Genomic DNA, 15,077 nt, shown 5'->3' on the forward strand with positions numbered 1-15,077 from the left:
TTGCGCTTCGGCAAAAATGGTAGAGCTGGCGCAGCAGGGGGTGCGTGCTCAAAACATTTTTGCTGACAGGTTGCACGATCAAAAAAGTTTGGAGACCACTGTTCTAGGGGACGATCTGAGACAAAGAGTGTGTTGGCGTCACCGTGCAAGTAGTAACCAATGCTGCTGGAAGCCAGAGTGTGGCTGGTGTTTGCTGAAAGGCTGCTGGGGTCAGAGCTGCTGGACCAGGGCTGTGGCTATACACAGACACTCAGGGTGTGACCTGCATGCTGTTTGTGAGGAGTCCAGGTTGGAAGCTAGAGCAGCAAAGCATTGTGAGGCACCCTAGGTTGCAGGGCAAGGCTGACACAGGCCCTCACTGGTCTGGATTGCACCCTGGAATGTCATACCCACCAGAAATGATTAAGCCTCAACACAACCTTCTGAGGTGGCTTTTAATGACAATGTTAGCCCCATTTTACAGATGGAGAAACTGAGGCCCAGAGATCCTGTGGCCAACATTTCTGGATGCATCCATTGAAATTTTTTATACATATGAAAGGTGCCTGGCCTAGGTTCTAGGTTCCTTTGTCATACATTAAAAATTCAGTTCAATAAGAATGCTGAAATAACAGCTGCACTCAACCACAAACCAGAAAAGAATTAGCCAAAGATGAAATTGTCACAGTTCAGGGCAACTGCTCCTGTATCCCCCCCTCCCTCCTGACCAGGGTTTTTCCAGGCTGCACAGCTCCCTGCCTGCACTGTGAATTCCCCAGCAAGTCTGACTGCTTTTCCTTCTCAGAGGCTACAAACAGTTGTAGTTGCCCACAATTACATTACTGCACAGCCCTTTCTAAGCAAGCACACGTATTCTTAAGGTGAAAGCATTCCAGAGAAACATTAAAACAATAAAAGAATCTCCACACCAGCCAATAAGCTTACTAGAAACCACTCCAACCAAGGCTCTGATAGGTGATCAGTACTCCAAACCCACACAGGGGGTTTTCTGTGGTTACAAGTCCATAACAGCTGTTAGCTAAGAACAAGCACCCATGAATCTATAGGAGTTCCTCCTTTAGGCAGATTGGGCCTGGGATCACATAAATCAGCAGACAATCAATCTCTCCTCAGGACATAGCTTTAAAGACCTGGGGTTTTGCATAACCATAGACAGTGGGGAGCACGGGAATTTGCATTCACCTCCCCCATGATATTTCCCAGGAAATCCACTTCACACGCATTGTTCCAAAAGTTCATTCTTGGCTTCCACTTCATTCAAGAAAGTCCTCTGATCATCCAGCGCCACTACTGTAATAATATGTAACCTTTGCATTTAATACAATGGACTCCAAAGACACTTGAACTTAACATCTCCCAAAGAGACTGCAGGAACTTGCCATATCTGTCCCAGAAATGAAACAAAAAGCAGCCCTTACTGTGCCCCTCTCCACAAGCCTGGCTGAACAGACGGGCCTTGTAGCTGTCCTGAAGGCCAACAGAGTCAGACTATCTCACACCAATGGGGAGAGTCCGTTCCACAGCCGAGGGCCCCTCACACAGACCCACTCTGCTGTCAGCTCTCTCTCACACAGTCTGATCCAAAGCCCATTAAAGTCAGTGGAAAGATTCCCATTGATTTTAAAAGGACTTTGGAGCAAGCTCATACCAGCCTCTCAGCTGACTGCAACTGCGTCTTTGGGTTTTATACTGCTGTCCATCATTACAGTCTCTAAGTGCAAGGAGAAAGGTGGGCACTCACATACATGGGTCCCAAACCATTCAGCTTTATAGATCCAAAACAACTAAAACTTTACCCGGGTACCAATAAGGACTCAGTGCAGATCCTGGAGCACTGGTGACGCATGCTTCTAGTGAGATACACCGCTTAAAAAGATGGATGCCACATTCTGCAGCAGTTTCAGTTTCCAGGTTGATTTATGATGCAGCCCAGTGTAGAGCACATTTCAGTAGTCAAATCTTGAAATTACAAGAGTCATTACTGTTGTTATGAATGGATGGGGATGGCAAAATCTGTGTCCAAAAGGAAAGGTCACACTCTCCTAGCTGGACAAAATTGAAAAAAGGCTTCTCTGGAAGTTGCTACTGTATGATCATGTAACAGCGGTTAGGAGCCAGTGAGAGCCACAGTGTACCTATTGTGTTACCTCCCCAGGTATCACATATTGTCGTATTTTACATAAGACAGACTCTGCTTTCTAAACTGGAACCAGTTTCAAAGTCATTTTGCTTTCTTAAATTCTTGGATAAAGAGTTTCTCAAAAGGCCAAATCCTGTAGTCCTAATTTAGGCTAAATCCCCACTACAGGCAATAAGATTTCTGACTGAATATAGACTATGAGGTTTTGTCTTAGATTTTAGATAAATAAATGCATATGAACTCATTCAAGTTCACCCAGGCTAGATAATTCTAATAACCTATATTGTGTAGTGTTTTCTCCTGAAGGATGTCAAAGCTCATGGAAACTGTATGTATAGGGATCATACATTCACCACTCTACTGCAGCCACCTCTGGAATGAAACATGGTAGCCGTTGTGAACCAGCAACACTACACAATTGTGGATATTTTTATCTATAACATTTTTTCTCCAATTGAAGCTGTAGAAGAAATGTTAGATTGACAAAACACTGGAATTGAGTCAGGACAGATAGCAGGATGAACACCCTATTATTGTGAAGACCGCTATGAAAGCTTTAATGACTATGAATGACTAGGACCCTGGTTTCACATTTCCATCCAAAACACAGCACCCCTGGCCTAGAGAGATGAGTACCACCCGCTAAACCAAGAGTACAACTTCTTGGTGGAAACCGGTTGTTCTTGCAGATCTCCTGTTCAAATACTAAGCAGCCTTAATGCTTGAGACCTAATATGATCATAGCCTAAGGAGGTATGGCTGCAGGCTATACGGCACCACCTATCCACTCTGGCTTGGGTAACTATTGGACAAATGTGTAGAAGCTTTACATTTACCAGGCCAGATTGCTGTGCAAAATGCATCAAAGATTATACACTTAACTTGAGTAAACTCTGCTCCAATCCAAAAAAGCTTCCGTTTGAAGCAACACTGGTCATGGAAATTCTAAAGGAAAGTGCTTCTCATGGAACTAAGAGAATGGTACTAAAACTATGGTCTGTGGATAAGCAATGATCCGTGGAGCTCTTCCTGGTGACCTGCAGAATGAGTCATTTGAAGACCCAAGCAACGCGGGATTAGGAGGTTGGACGGGACCTTTGTCCACGAGATGATCCTTCACTTATTTCCTGGTCTGCAGAATTAAAAACTGAGAACCCGTGAACTAATACACACTCTTCCAGTGCAGCTGCCGCCACTATCACTTCCTATTCCTGCCTGCACCTTAATTAGTTCACTGTGGTACTTTACAGTTCCTGCTACTGTCCCCAGCTGTAAAAAGACTGGCGAGCCTGTCGCAATCTCCTCTGACCAGTCCTACTAGTGTGATCCCAACATGAGAGAGCGCTAAAGGGAAGCTAGCACTCGTCCTCCTTACCTTCCACTATGAGCCACACTTGTTGTGATTCTTCCTTCTTCCCCTTGTTCTCAATCTGGCACCAGTACTTCCCAGAATCCGTCCGCTCAACGGATTTCAAACTGAAAAGAGTGAAAAACCATATTGATATTTTACATTTATAAAGCAACTTTCATCCCACAGAATCCTAAAGCACTAGGAAAACTAGATACACACACAACACCACTGATATGTAGCCACCTCTGGGGAGGAGGGCAGTAGCTAACCAACACAAAGCATGCAGCACAACAGTGGATAGAGAACAGAGATACTTTGGGTCAAGCCCTACTTCTGTGAAAGATGTTGGGGGATTTTTAATACCCACACAGGCAGAGAGGCTCTCATCTGAAATATCTACAAACAGGAAACAGCATGGCACTTAATTCACCTATCTTGAAAATATAAAGGGGCTACTTAACCCACTTGATTCTGAACTTGTGATTCCAGAGAGTCTACTTGAGCTACTAAATCATCCCTAGCCAGCAGCTCCAATTCACGCACCTGCTGAGAATCCAAATGCTGTGCTTTTGTTAGGGACAGGATTGATTGCACAAACCCTCACACAACGACGGATGGGTCAGAATTGGCACTCCTTCACTCTGTCCCTACTCAGCATTGTTCTTATCTGAGGAACACTTCTAGCTAAGTGATCTGTTCATACTACAAACCACCTAGGGCTAGTGTTTTCAGGGGAGCCATGCTGATTTACACCAGCTGAGGATCTGACCCTGAGAGCCCATGTCTGGTCTTACTCACTCAGGTGCAGCTCCCATTGACTTCCAAGAGAGGTGGCCCATGCAAGTGAGGGCAGAACTGGGGCCTAAGTGGTATCAGAGTTTTAGATCTCAAGGGGGAAATTCTGCCCTCAGTTATAGGGCAGAATTTGCTCCAGGAGTTGAGGCTTCAGGGTCTCAGGTTCCAAAGACCTCAGAGAACGTGAGAGTGCCCTTTGATTATACAAATGCAAAATGCACCCTTGTGATGTTGCAGCCATGCATCTGCTGCCATGCAGGGACCCCGAGCAGATCTGATGCTCCCTTTTTTTATGCCAACAGTTGGTCTTGGTGATGGGGTGAATGTGCAGGGTGGAAGAGAGGAAGGGGAGAGTGCTTGCTGAAATGCACAAAATGCTCCCCCTACAGCCTGATTTTCAGAGCTGTACCTTCAGATGAAACCAGCTGTCCTGCCCATCCAGCCGCTTGTTCTGAAACACAGTGACTGTAGGAGAAAGTCATAAAACAGTGGGTGGTTGAAATGATCACTTTAGGAGGAAGAAGGAAACAGAAAAAGAAAATGGCCATATCTAGATCCAGCATCCAGAGTCAGCTCTGATGCTGTGGAGCTATTGTCAGTGGAGGAGTATGAGGGGTGAGAAAGGGCTATGGAGATCAGACCAGGAGAACAAGGGAGCGTGGGGAGACAAAAAAGTCCTTAATCTGGGTACAGGGAGGGGGTATATAATGGAGATGGTACATGATGCAGTGCTGCAGGATGGATTACTGCACACAGATTTTTCCTATCAGAGGAAGGTTCATTGCAGCTTATTCATCTATAATCAAGTCTCATGCTTCAACGTTTCAGACAGTTCACTGCAGGGGTCAGGAAGAAGGTTTCCCCCCTCCCCCACCCCAATGCACAATTGGCTAGATGTATTCTGTTTGAGGGATTTTTAGCATCAGAGATTGACCATAGCTGAAGATGGGACACTGGACAGGGTGGATGACTGCTGTGAAGTGGTACAGAGAATCCTGTGTCTAGATGCCTGGCTGGAGGGGTCTTGCTCAGATGCTCAGGGTCAGGCTGATTGCCAGGTTGGGGTCGGGAAGGAATTTTCCCCTAGATCAGATTAATTGGGACTTTGGGGGTTTTGTTTTGCCGGCCTCTGCAGCATGATGCATAGTTCACTTGCTGGGATCTTCTGGGCATATCCTACCTAATCACTTCCCTGCCATTGCAAGGGCATTGGTGGCATCTTGGTCTCTCCTGTTCTCTGCTTGTGGCACACAGCAGCTTAGTCTCCTGAGAACTGAAATGCTTTAGCCTATTGGGCTCACTCAACATAGGGGCAACTGAGTGAAATGTGGTGGCCTGTTATACAAGAAGTCAGACTAGATGATCTACTGGTCCCTTTTGAATGAACCTATGAAATCCCAGGGACTTGTCTAGGGTTGCCAACCCTCCTGGTTTCACCGTGAGTCTCCCAGAATGGGGCTTTATCTCCCGGAGGCTACTGAAGCCAAACTGGGAGATTTTAGCCTGCTAAAAGTCTGGCCCCGAGCGCCAACTCCACAGATCCCATTGGCCGGCAACTGTGGCCAATGGGAGCTGCGGGGGCAGTGCATGCAGGCAGGGGCAGCGCCCCCTGCCTCCTCCCCACCCCCAGGGGCTGCAGGGACGTGCCGCTTCTGGGAGTGATGCGGGGCCAGGGCAGGCTGGGTGCCTGCCTTAGCCCCACTGCGCTGCCGACTCGGAGCCGCCCAAGGTAAGTGCTGCCCAGCCGGAGACTGCGCCCCTCACCCCCTCCCACACCCCAAGCCCCGTCCCAGCCCAGAGTCCCCTCCAACACCCAAACTCCCAGCCTGCACCCCACACCCCTCCCACACCTCAGCCCCCTGCCCCAGCCCTGAGCCCCCTCCTGCACCCAAACTCCCTCCCAGACCCCTCACCCTCTCCTGCACCTCAACCCTCTGCCCCAGCCCTGAGCCCCCTCCTGGAGCCTGCACCTCTATCTCCCTCCCAGTGCCCGCACCCCCTCCTGCACCCCAATCCCCTGTCCCAGCCCGGAGCCCCCTCCTGCACCCAAACTCCCTCCCAGAGCCCAGACCCTGCACCCTCTCCTGCACCCCAACCCCCTGCCCGAGGCTCAGCCTGGAGCCCCCTCCCACACTCGGAACCCCTCAGCCCCAGCCCAGAGCCCGCACTCCCTCCCGCACCCCAATCCCCTGCCCCAGCCCAGTGAAAGTGAGTGAGAGTGGGGGAGAATGAGCAACGGAGGGAGGGGGGATAGAGTGAGTGGGGCGGGGCCTTGGGGCAGGGGCAGGGTGTTTGAGTTTGTGTGATTAGACACTTGGCAACCCTATTAGTGACAGGTATTAAACCCCAAGATATGCTAATCCAAAGGAGGCGAGGAGGCCTGTGTTCGCGAATGGGTGATGCTAGACTGAGCCTGGCAGTTCCAAGTACATTCTCTCTCAGAGCACGCTGTTTGTACCAAGCTCCCTTTATGCATGGAGAAAGGAGTCTGAGATGGAGCGTGGGCCCTTACTTAACCCAGTACTACCCCCGGGACACACGAAAGGCCACCTCCTGCTGAAGAAAACGTATAAAAGACTGGCTCTACAGGCAGCTTTTTGGGCCTCTGACAAGAGCAGGCCTGATATAAATGCTGGAGTAAATGTGCTGGAATGACTAAGGGATGGTGTGTGTGACAAATCCTCCTCTCCAAACAGGATTGAAATCTGGTCCCAGGAGTCTAATTTTAATTAGGACACCTAACCCTTTTAGTCAGAGAGAGGGAGAGGAAGAGAATTAACGATTGTAAGAGAGAGAACTTATTTATCCAGGTCAGAATGTAAGGTTCCAGCTGCACTGCAGAGCTTATTAGAACAAACAAGGTAAAAGCATCCTACCATGCTGGTTTTTGTTGTGTTCATTTTCCAGTGCTGGTAAAGGAGCTGGACTGAGAGCCCCCTATTGATTATCCAGATACAGCATGGACAGAACCAGCGAAAGCTTCCCCTGACCACCCTGGCAATGATCTTTAGCTATGGCCTAATTGGACCCCCGGGAAGAATTTGATGAGGTAATTCAGTCTCCAGGTCTATTCAGTCCTCTGCTGAGACTAACAGCAAGGCTACTAATTATGGTGGTGAAGAACTATTTACTGGTAACTGGGCTGAGATCACTAACCCATCTCTGTGACCACTGAAGGGACTTCAGATGGCAATGACCATTAGACACAACTGACTGAGGTTGGATTTGAACTGGAGATTTAAAGTGAGAGTCTCTGCTCCCCTTTAATAATCCTTTGAGCCATTCTGTACCCACGATATCACTCAGGTGTGCATACAACACAGAATGGGAGAAAAGTTTTAAATTTCTTTTTAAAGGGAGAGGACAGAAATACAGCTAAATATCTCTTCACAATTTCAGCATAGATTCCACAGGACTGGATGGCGTAAAGAACTGCTGATAGGATAAGCAATACCTTTCACCTCTTGGTCACCTATCTATCACAGGCATTTCCAAAGCACCCATCACCACAGTATCTAGGAGCCTTGTCAGATTCCCCCAGCTACAATCCAACCCTTCCTTAGTGACTTAAACACAGTGGATCAAATTCCGCTCTCAGTTATGCCCAGGCAAAGTACAAAGGTATAATCACATGGTGGTCAGTGGGGTTCCACTGAGGTAACTGACAGCAGAATTTGGCCCTGTAGCTTCCATGATAGTCTATCTCCTCCACAGCTGTTGTACCTGAGGAAACTGATCCAGTGTTCTTCATCTACTGGAATGTACACCTGGTCTACACTCTGCACCACCGCGCCATCCTTGATCCACAACATCTCTGGGTCCTCCATTCCCTCGAGGCTGCAATTTAGTTTCACCGGCTGACCCTGGGACACCTTTAATTTGATTGGAGATCCTGTCAATTTCATACCTAAAAAAAAAAAAAAATACTCCTCCTCCCCAGCCCCAAAAGAAGTGGGGGTTGGAGTACAGCAAATTAATCTAGGTTGGTGGTCTGTAAGGACATACAGTACAAGAACACACTGCACAGTTTTCTAACTGCCTCGCCAGAGCCTTATTATGTTTGTTTCATGATTATAAGATGAGAACACTGACATTCCAATTACTTGAAAATGGCGGAGGCTTAATCTATACAGGGCTTCTTCAAAGCCAGTGCCAATTTGGATAGCAGCAGGATGAGCTTCCACACAGCAGTGCCCCATTACAGCTAGATAGGAATGCCGTGAGCTTCTTCACAGCAGTGCTCGGACAATGGTGATGTGTGTGTTCCCTCAGAACGGTATCGTGTTGCCCCCAAGTCCTCTCTCACTTTTCAGCTGCTATGGTATGTTCCTATACTACTAATAAGTCATACTTCTGTTCCACTGTACGCATTTGTAAAGAATTGGGACTTTAGACTCAATCACAGCAGGTTACTCAGTGTTCCACTGCATTACAAAAGCGCCAATGCAATTTATAAACCCAGTGAAAGTAAAGCCTACTTTAAAGGATTCCTATCAGAGGAAAAAATTGTTTCCAGAACACATTTTTCCATAGTATGTGGTGGGAGAATACTTCAGCCAGCCACTGTGTATCTCCAGAACAGAGACAAAGGGCCTAATTTGGATCTGTTACATCAGTGTAAATCTGGAATAACTCCGCTGAAATTAGTGGAGTTACTGTGACTGACATTGGTGTAAAAGTGATCAGCGTTTGGCCCAAAGCGCAGTTGCATGTGGGTGGGAAGCACCCCCCCTCAATGAGAAGTGAATGTGTGGAATATGTCACCTTGTAAAAACACAGAAACCAACTGGATAAGTACATTTTTAAAAGATGGGTATGTATATGAGGAATGAGGGGAGTAAAGGAGACGTTGGATAAAGCAGAAAGGTGGAAGACAAAGGTAAAGTATTCAGTCCTGCTGGGGAAAGTAGCCTTTTCCTTTCCATTAGCACAGGAACTGGCAGACTAGAATAGACCAATGGTTCAGTCTAGTCTGGTATCCTACCTCTGGTAGTGGCCTATACCAGATCCTTCAGAGAAAGGTTAACCTGTCCACCACTATATTGCCCTTGACCAGCCGTGCAGAATTATGACCCTATCTCTGCTCACGTGCAGTCAGCTCTATCACCAGATGACATTCCAGTCCACCACACCCTGATAGAAAAACACAGTGAAGCCAAGATTGCCCTTAATTAAGCATGCAGCCATGCTGGTTCTCAAACTTTTTCATAGCATGAATTGCATTTGAATACAGAAATAGTCTGGTGCCCCATTTCCCGTTTGCCATTACATGGCATCCCACTGGTAAAAGTGGCAAATGCTTCCATGGCATAGTGATATCAGAAAAGTATTTTGTGTATTTTAAGCTGTGTTTTAGCAACTGTTAATTTAGTAGCAAATTTACTAAGAGCACTGAAACTAGTAAAGTGATCATTTAATTTTAGATGCAGCTTTGGTTGGGCAAAGGAATTAATCACCTAACTGAGTGAGGATGATCTAACCTCAGATTACTTAATGTGAAAATGGCATGAATTACACGTCCCAGTGCATCCCAGAAAGCATCCTCCTTCTCACCATGCAGAATATTGAAACAGAGCATTAACATTTCACAATACATCCATCTGTTTTATATAAGCCTAAATGTAGCCAGGTATCCAAATGCACACACAAATTGGCAGACACTCTTTCATAATAGGTGCCTTACTGAAACAGCAAATGACTTAGTTTGCTACAGTCTGCTTTGCCGAAAGGATTAATCACAATGTACACAACAAGATATCTGGAAGGCCTTTAAAGGTTTCAGTTCCCAGCCAAACTGATTATGCAAGAAATTAAAGGACAGTGCTAACTATATCTATTTGGCTATTTTCAACAGCACTTCTGTGTAATCTACAAGTAGAGCTGAACTGAAAGGAAAGGGAAAATAACATGGGGATTTTTAACAGATACACATTTCTGTCATCCATAAGATGCAGTTTAGCTGCAGCACCTTTTTCTGAAGAGAAGGGAATGGTGCACACAGGTTGGCTTGGACTTTTTGTACATCTGAGAGGTTAAGATTAATGTTTACTTCCCAGTATTCCTCCTCCTACTCTCCCACTCTCCATTTTTACCAGTGCAGGAAATAAAAACTAGCTATTTTTTTTCAAAATATGATGACTGTAGAAGTAAAGATTCATAACTGATTAGGAAACGAAATCATATTAACTTCATACTGCCTGTCAGGCAGAAGTGACAACAAATGAGTGCACCAGTTGTCTCTGTGCACAGTGTATTTTACTTGTTAACTTATCATCTCTGTACCTTTTGATTACTACTGACAGAAGTTTTTTGAAGTTGTTTTTGGAGTGGAGGGAGAAACAGATAACTGCAGACTTTTACCTACTAAGGCAAAAAGACCTTCCATTCCTTTGATGCCTGAGGTCCCCAATCTAGCAATCAAAATCTACAAGGCAAACCCTTGAAACCAACAGTGCTCCACCCATGTGGATCTAAATGTAGGATTGAGACCTAAATTCCCAGTGAAGTCAATAGGAAACGTGTATGTGGAAGGATTAGGCTAGAAAATCAAACCTTTGTATGTCTACTTGTAGGTGAAACTAGGAAAATGTAGGCTAGAAGGAAAACAAACAAAAGCCATGTAAAAATGGATTATCACCTGGCCTTCCTATATAGCAATTTGAACTCTGCAAATACAGGAACAATACATTTGCAAACATTCCCACTGACTCACTTAAATGATATTCAGGACTCTATTTATTTGCCACCATCTAGGTCTTATTCACAAGAATATTCACAGCAAGCATAAGGTTCATAAATATGAGTGTTGAATCAGTATTCCCACAAGCATTTGCACTAGAAGTGCTCTCTTCACCATTTTGGAAAGCTCTTGTTATTAGTCACACATAGTCAAACATTGGTGGATAATTCACAAACAGAAAGGGGACGTCTTTATGTTTTTAAAGCTTATGGACAAGATTTTCAAATATGGATGCCTAAAGTTAGGCTCCTTAATCCATAGAAATGTAGGACTGGAAGGGATCTCAAGAGGTTATCTAGTCCCACAAATACACTGAGGCAGGATTATGTATACTTAGACCCTCCCCAAATACAGGCACATAAATAAGCAACCTGAATTTCAAAAGAGCTGAGCGATCAGCAGGTCCCATTGAAGTCAACCTCCACTACAAAGGAAATTGTGTGTGGGAGATAGAAAACTTGAGGGCAACATTTTCAAATGTAGCTGCCCACTGTGGCTCCTCAACCAACATTTAGGCACAGATGGCCTAATCCATAAATGGTCTCATTGTCAGAGGTGTGGCGCATCACTTTTGAAAATTAGGCCACTTATTTAGGTGCCTAAATATGGATTGAGGATCCTCACTTTAAGCACTCTTTATGGCCCAAGTCATCTCATCAGGGGACAGAAACATTACCATGCCAGTTGGGTGACCAATCACATGGTGCAAAGAGCAAATGGTGCATCCCAACCATTTGGAGAACATATACTAAAAATTGTTCACAAAAAGTGTTATGCCGTTGAAAATAGCAACTAAATTCGTCAAAATCAAGACCTATTTACGGGCAATTGGGCAACAATAAAAAAGAAGCTACGTTTAAAAAAAATAGTTCGATGAAAACAATTCATGCGGAGCAACTCACAATCATAGATTGCGCAGGGAGACCACAGCCCTCCAAAAAGCTAATCGTCACCTTCCCTCTTCTCCCCCATAAAATATAGTGTTCTCCAGCGGAGTGTAACTTGCCTCAGCTCCAGCTGATTAGGAAGTAGGTGAGGATCTGAGCAATACACTCAAGACTAGAAGGACTCCGTCAAGTGCTGTGGACAGGTCTAGAAAGGGAGCCCCCCGGGGAACCCCTTCCCCGCCCCGTCTCCTGCGCGCAGTCCGGACCCAGGCGTGGAGGCAGTGCAGTGTCAGCAGGAGCTTTACACACCTCTGAGGTGGGGCTGACCCAGCGCTCCGATCAGTACGAAATTGACAATCAGGGCAAAAGCCAACCGCCGCTGGCCGGGCGTCAGGTTCAATAGCAAAGCAGCCGAGAGCCGCTGGGCCAAACGTTTCCACGCTACCCCTCGGAAGACCAGCCCCTTACAGAGCCTGCCAGGGTCGGCGCTCAGCCTCCTCCCCGGGGCGAGCGGCAATTCTCCCTCCTGTGCCCCTGCAGCCTTACCTGCTTCAGCAGCGGCGTCCCGGAGCGCCAGCGCCCACAGTCCCAGCAGCAGCAACAGGAGCCCCGGGATCCCCATGCTCTGCTTCATCTCCATCTCTCCCGCATCTTCATCGTCAGCAGCATCCCCCCCAGCTCCACGCTGGCGGCTGCTTCTTGCTCCGAGAGGAGGAGGAGGAGGAGGAAGGAACCCCCCCCTCCCCAAAGAGGTGCCTTTCCCAAGAAGCTCCCAGGGGAGGCTGCAGTGCAAACTTCTCACGCCGCTTCCCCTGGGCTCGCTCGGCGGGAGCGGGCCCTGCTGCTGCCTCGCGCCAGCCCGGGGAGGAGGAGTGTGTAGGGGAAGTTTCAGGAAGCCCCCAAAATCCCGATCGCTTTTTCCTCCCTCCTCCCAGAGCGGGTCACTCTACACGAGAGGGAATGCCAGGCAGGGCGGTCTCCCTCTGCTGGCCTCGGGCTGCATGGAGTCCCCGCAGCCACGGCTGCTTCTCTCGCTCTGGGCACCCTCTGCTCTTGTTGCTGCTGCTAATTCCTTCGGCTCTTCTTATTCCTGTTCTTCCTCCAGGAAATGGCGCTGTCAGGCAGTCACAGAGCTGGTTTGCACCCCCCGCTCCCCTCACACCTACCTATGACATCACTCCTCATGAATATTTATAGAATCTATTTATTATCCAAGCTTCCTGAACTTTTAATAAAGTGGAAAATAACAGATCTGCAGAGTCAGTGTCTCCCCCAGGAATTTCCTGAGGGAAAGGGATATTCGAGGTTGCATCAGTCAAAATGTAACCTACCTTCCTGGCAAGAGTTTATTTGCAAGATTCAGGTAATTCTTTATATGGCTTTTACCCCCCAAGGAAATGCTTTGGTGCTATTTATTATTTTAAATAAATGCCAGCAGGCCAGCTCTGTGGTGAGCAACCCTACAACAAACAAGAGGGCATGCTTATGGGGTGGAGGAAAACCATTTTGTGGTTAGCTTGTCCACTACAGGGCGGGGGAGGGGACATTTAGGAGAAGGAGATTAAAAGCAAAAAAATATTCAAATTGGGTGCTCATTAGGGTTCTAAGCCCATATATACACTCCTAAATAAGTGGCCTGATTTTCAGCGGTTCTGAGCAGCCATACCTCTTAATGAAATCAGTGAGAGTCACTGGGGGCTTGGTCAATGCATGTGAAAATTAGACCACTTATTCTGGTGTCTAACTATGGCTTTAGGAGACAAATTTTACTAGGTAACTTTGTCTGAAAGTTTTGGCCTAGGTTTCCTCCTGCAGAAGTGCCTGTGACTTGCACTCTCTGGGAGCGAGGGAATGGATTGTGCTGACACAAGCACAACTAGGCGGTTCAGACCCAAGCCCAGAAGATCTCCCAAACACTGAAGAGGCCTGGTTATCCACACTGTGCACTTGTGCTTCTGCACTGCTTTTGGGACCTGCATCTCCTCATAGCAAAGCCCTCAACCCTCCCCTCTAGGAGTGCCTGCAGCAGTGAGGCACTGAAGGTAATGCTGACTGATGAGGCATTATGCTAGAGAGGTATTTCCCCACAAGGCTTATGGTGGGGAAATGATACCAAGGCCAACCTCCTCCCAATATGTGAAGCTTAGTCCCTGCAGCTCGTCTGCAGAGGAGCTTTGGCACAGTTGGGGGATATTCTGTGTCCCCCAGGTCTGGTCGGCTTGATTTGGGCCCCCTTTGCTTGTCAAAATGTAAGGGATGATGTAGCTTATGAAAAGGGAACAGATTTTAGCTTCCAGAGGGGGAAAAGAACCCTGTAAAGTTTATAACAAATAGCCTGACACATAGGTGCTGCCTCACCCTGTGGCTTGAAGTGGTTTCCATCCTATCCAGGGTTTACAGTTTGGTTCAATGGCTCTCAGCACCCCCACTATACAAATTGTTCCAGCACCCCTGCCCTGACACTGTACTTCCATCATAATCACCCTGCGAACCATAGCTGAAAGGCACCATAAGTATCATTATAGCACAGTGCAATTTTCAATTTGTAATCATAGTTAATGTGTGGCACTTGTATGGTGCCTTCCATCTCAGGCTTCCCCAGCAAGCATTTGTGAATTAAGTCCCTTGTGAGGAAGGGAGGTATTGCTATCCCCATTCTACAGATGAGGAAACTGAGGCACAACAGGGTTACATAACTTATGCCAGTGTTTCCCAAGCCTTGGGCTCTGGTCTCTGCACTCATACTAATCCTCATCCATTTGCATTTCTGTTAGGAATCCCTAAGGTGTTGGAACAATGCCAAGTAGGGGTGCATGACTGGAATGAAAATGTGTTTTCTCTCCCTCCTCTGTTTCTACAATCTGAAATGAAAAGGCAAGGAGGAGACACTGACAAATCAGATATATCAAACAGCTAGCAGGGAGCCATGGTGCTCTTGGGGTGAGGAATCTATCGCAGATCCTTTGTGGGGACTATGGTGCTCTTGTCAGTTCTTGGGCTATGATGCTAAGTGTATATGACTGCTAAAAGCATAAAGCATTTCCAGTATAATCACTGTAGCTAATCTCTCTCTCTCCCTTAAATCCATATGTACAGATCTAGCTATATATGCTGTATATTGATGCACACATTTATGTGGGTCATTGCTTATAGAAAGTAACTATA

The 15,077-nt window shown here is 46.8% G+C and overlaps 1 protein-coding gene across 2 annotated transcripts in view; it reads right to left on the minus strand.

Annotated features, from left to right (window-relative positions):
* The window catches only part of TYRO3 (TYRO3 protein tyrosine kinase), a 53,946-nt gene extending 41,227 nt beyond the window's left edge, over positions 1–12,719 (minus strand). For both annotated transcript variants that reach the window (XM_024197432.2, XM_024197431.2), the window contains exons 1-3: positions 12,459–12,719; positions 8,010–8,193; positions 3,516–3,616 (exon numbers count right to left, since the gene is read on the minus strand). In XM_024197432.2, the coding sequence (XP_024053200.1) occupies positions 3,516–3,616; positions 8,010–8,193; positions 12,459–12,552 (379 nt within the window). In that variant the 5' untranslated portion in view covers positions 12,553–12,719. The remainder of the gene's footprint in view (positions 1–3,515; positions 3,617–8,009; positions 8,194–12,458) is intronic.
* Positions 12,720–15,077: the final 2,358 nt, after the last annotated feature.

This window comes from Terrapene carolina, unplaced genomic scaffold, assembly GCF_002925995.2.
Source record: "Terrapene carolina triunguis isolate 2854851 unplaced genomic scaffold, T_m_triunguis-2.0 Scaffold96, whole genome shotgun sequence".
Taxonomy (NCBI): domain Eukaryota; kingdom Metazoa; phylum Chordata; order Testudines; family Emydidae; genus Terrapene; species Terrapene triunguis.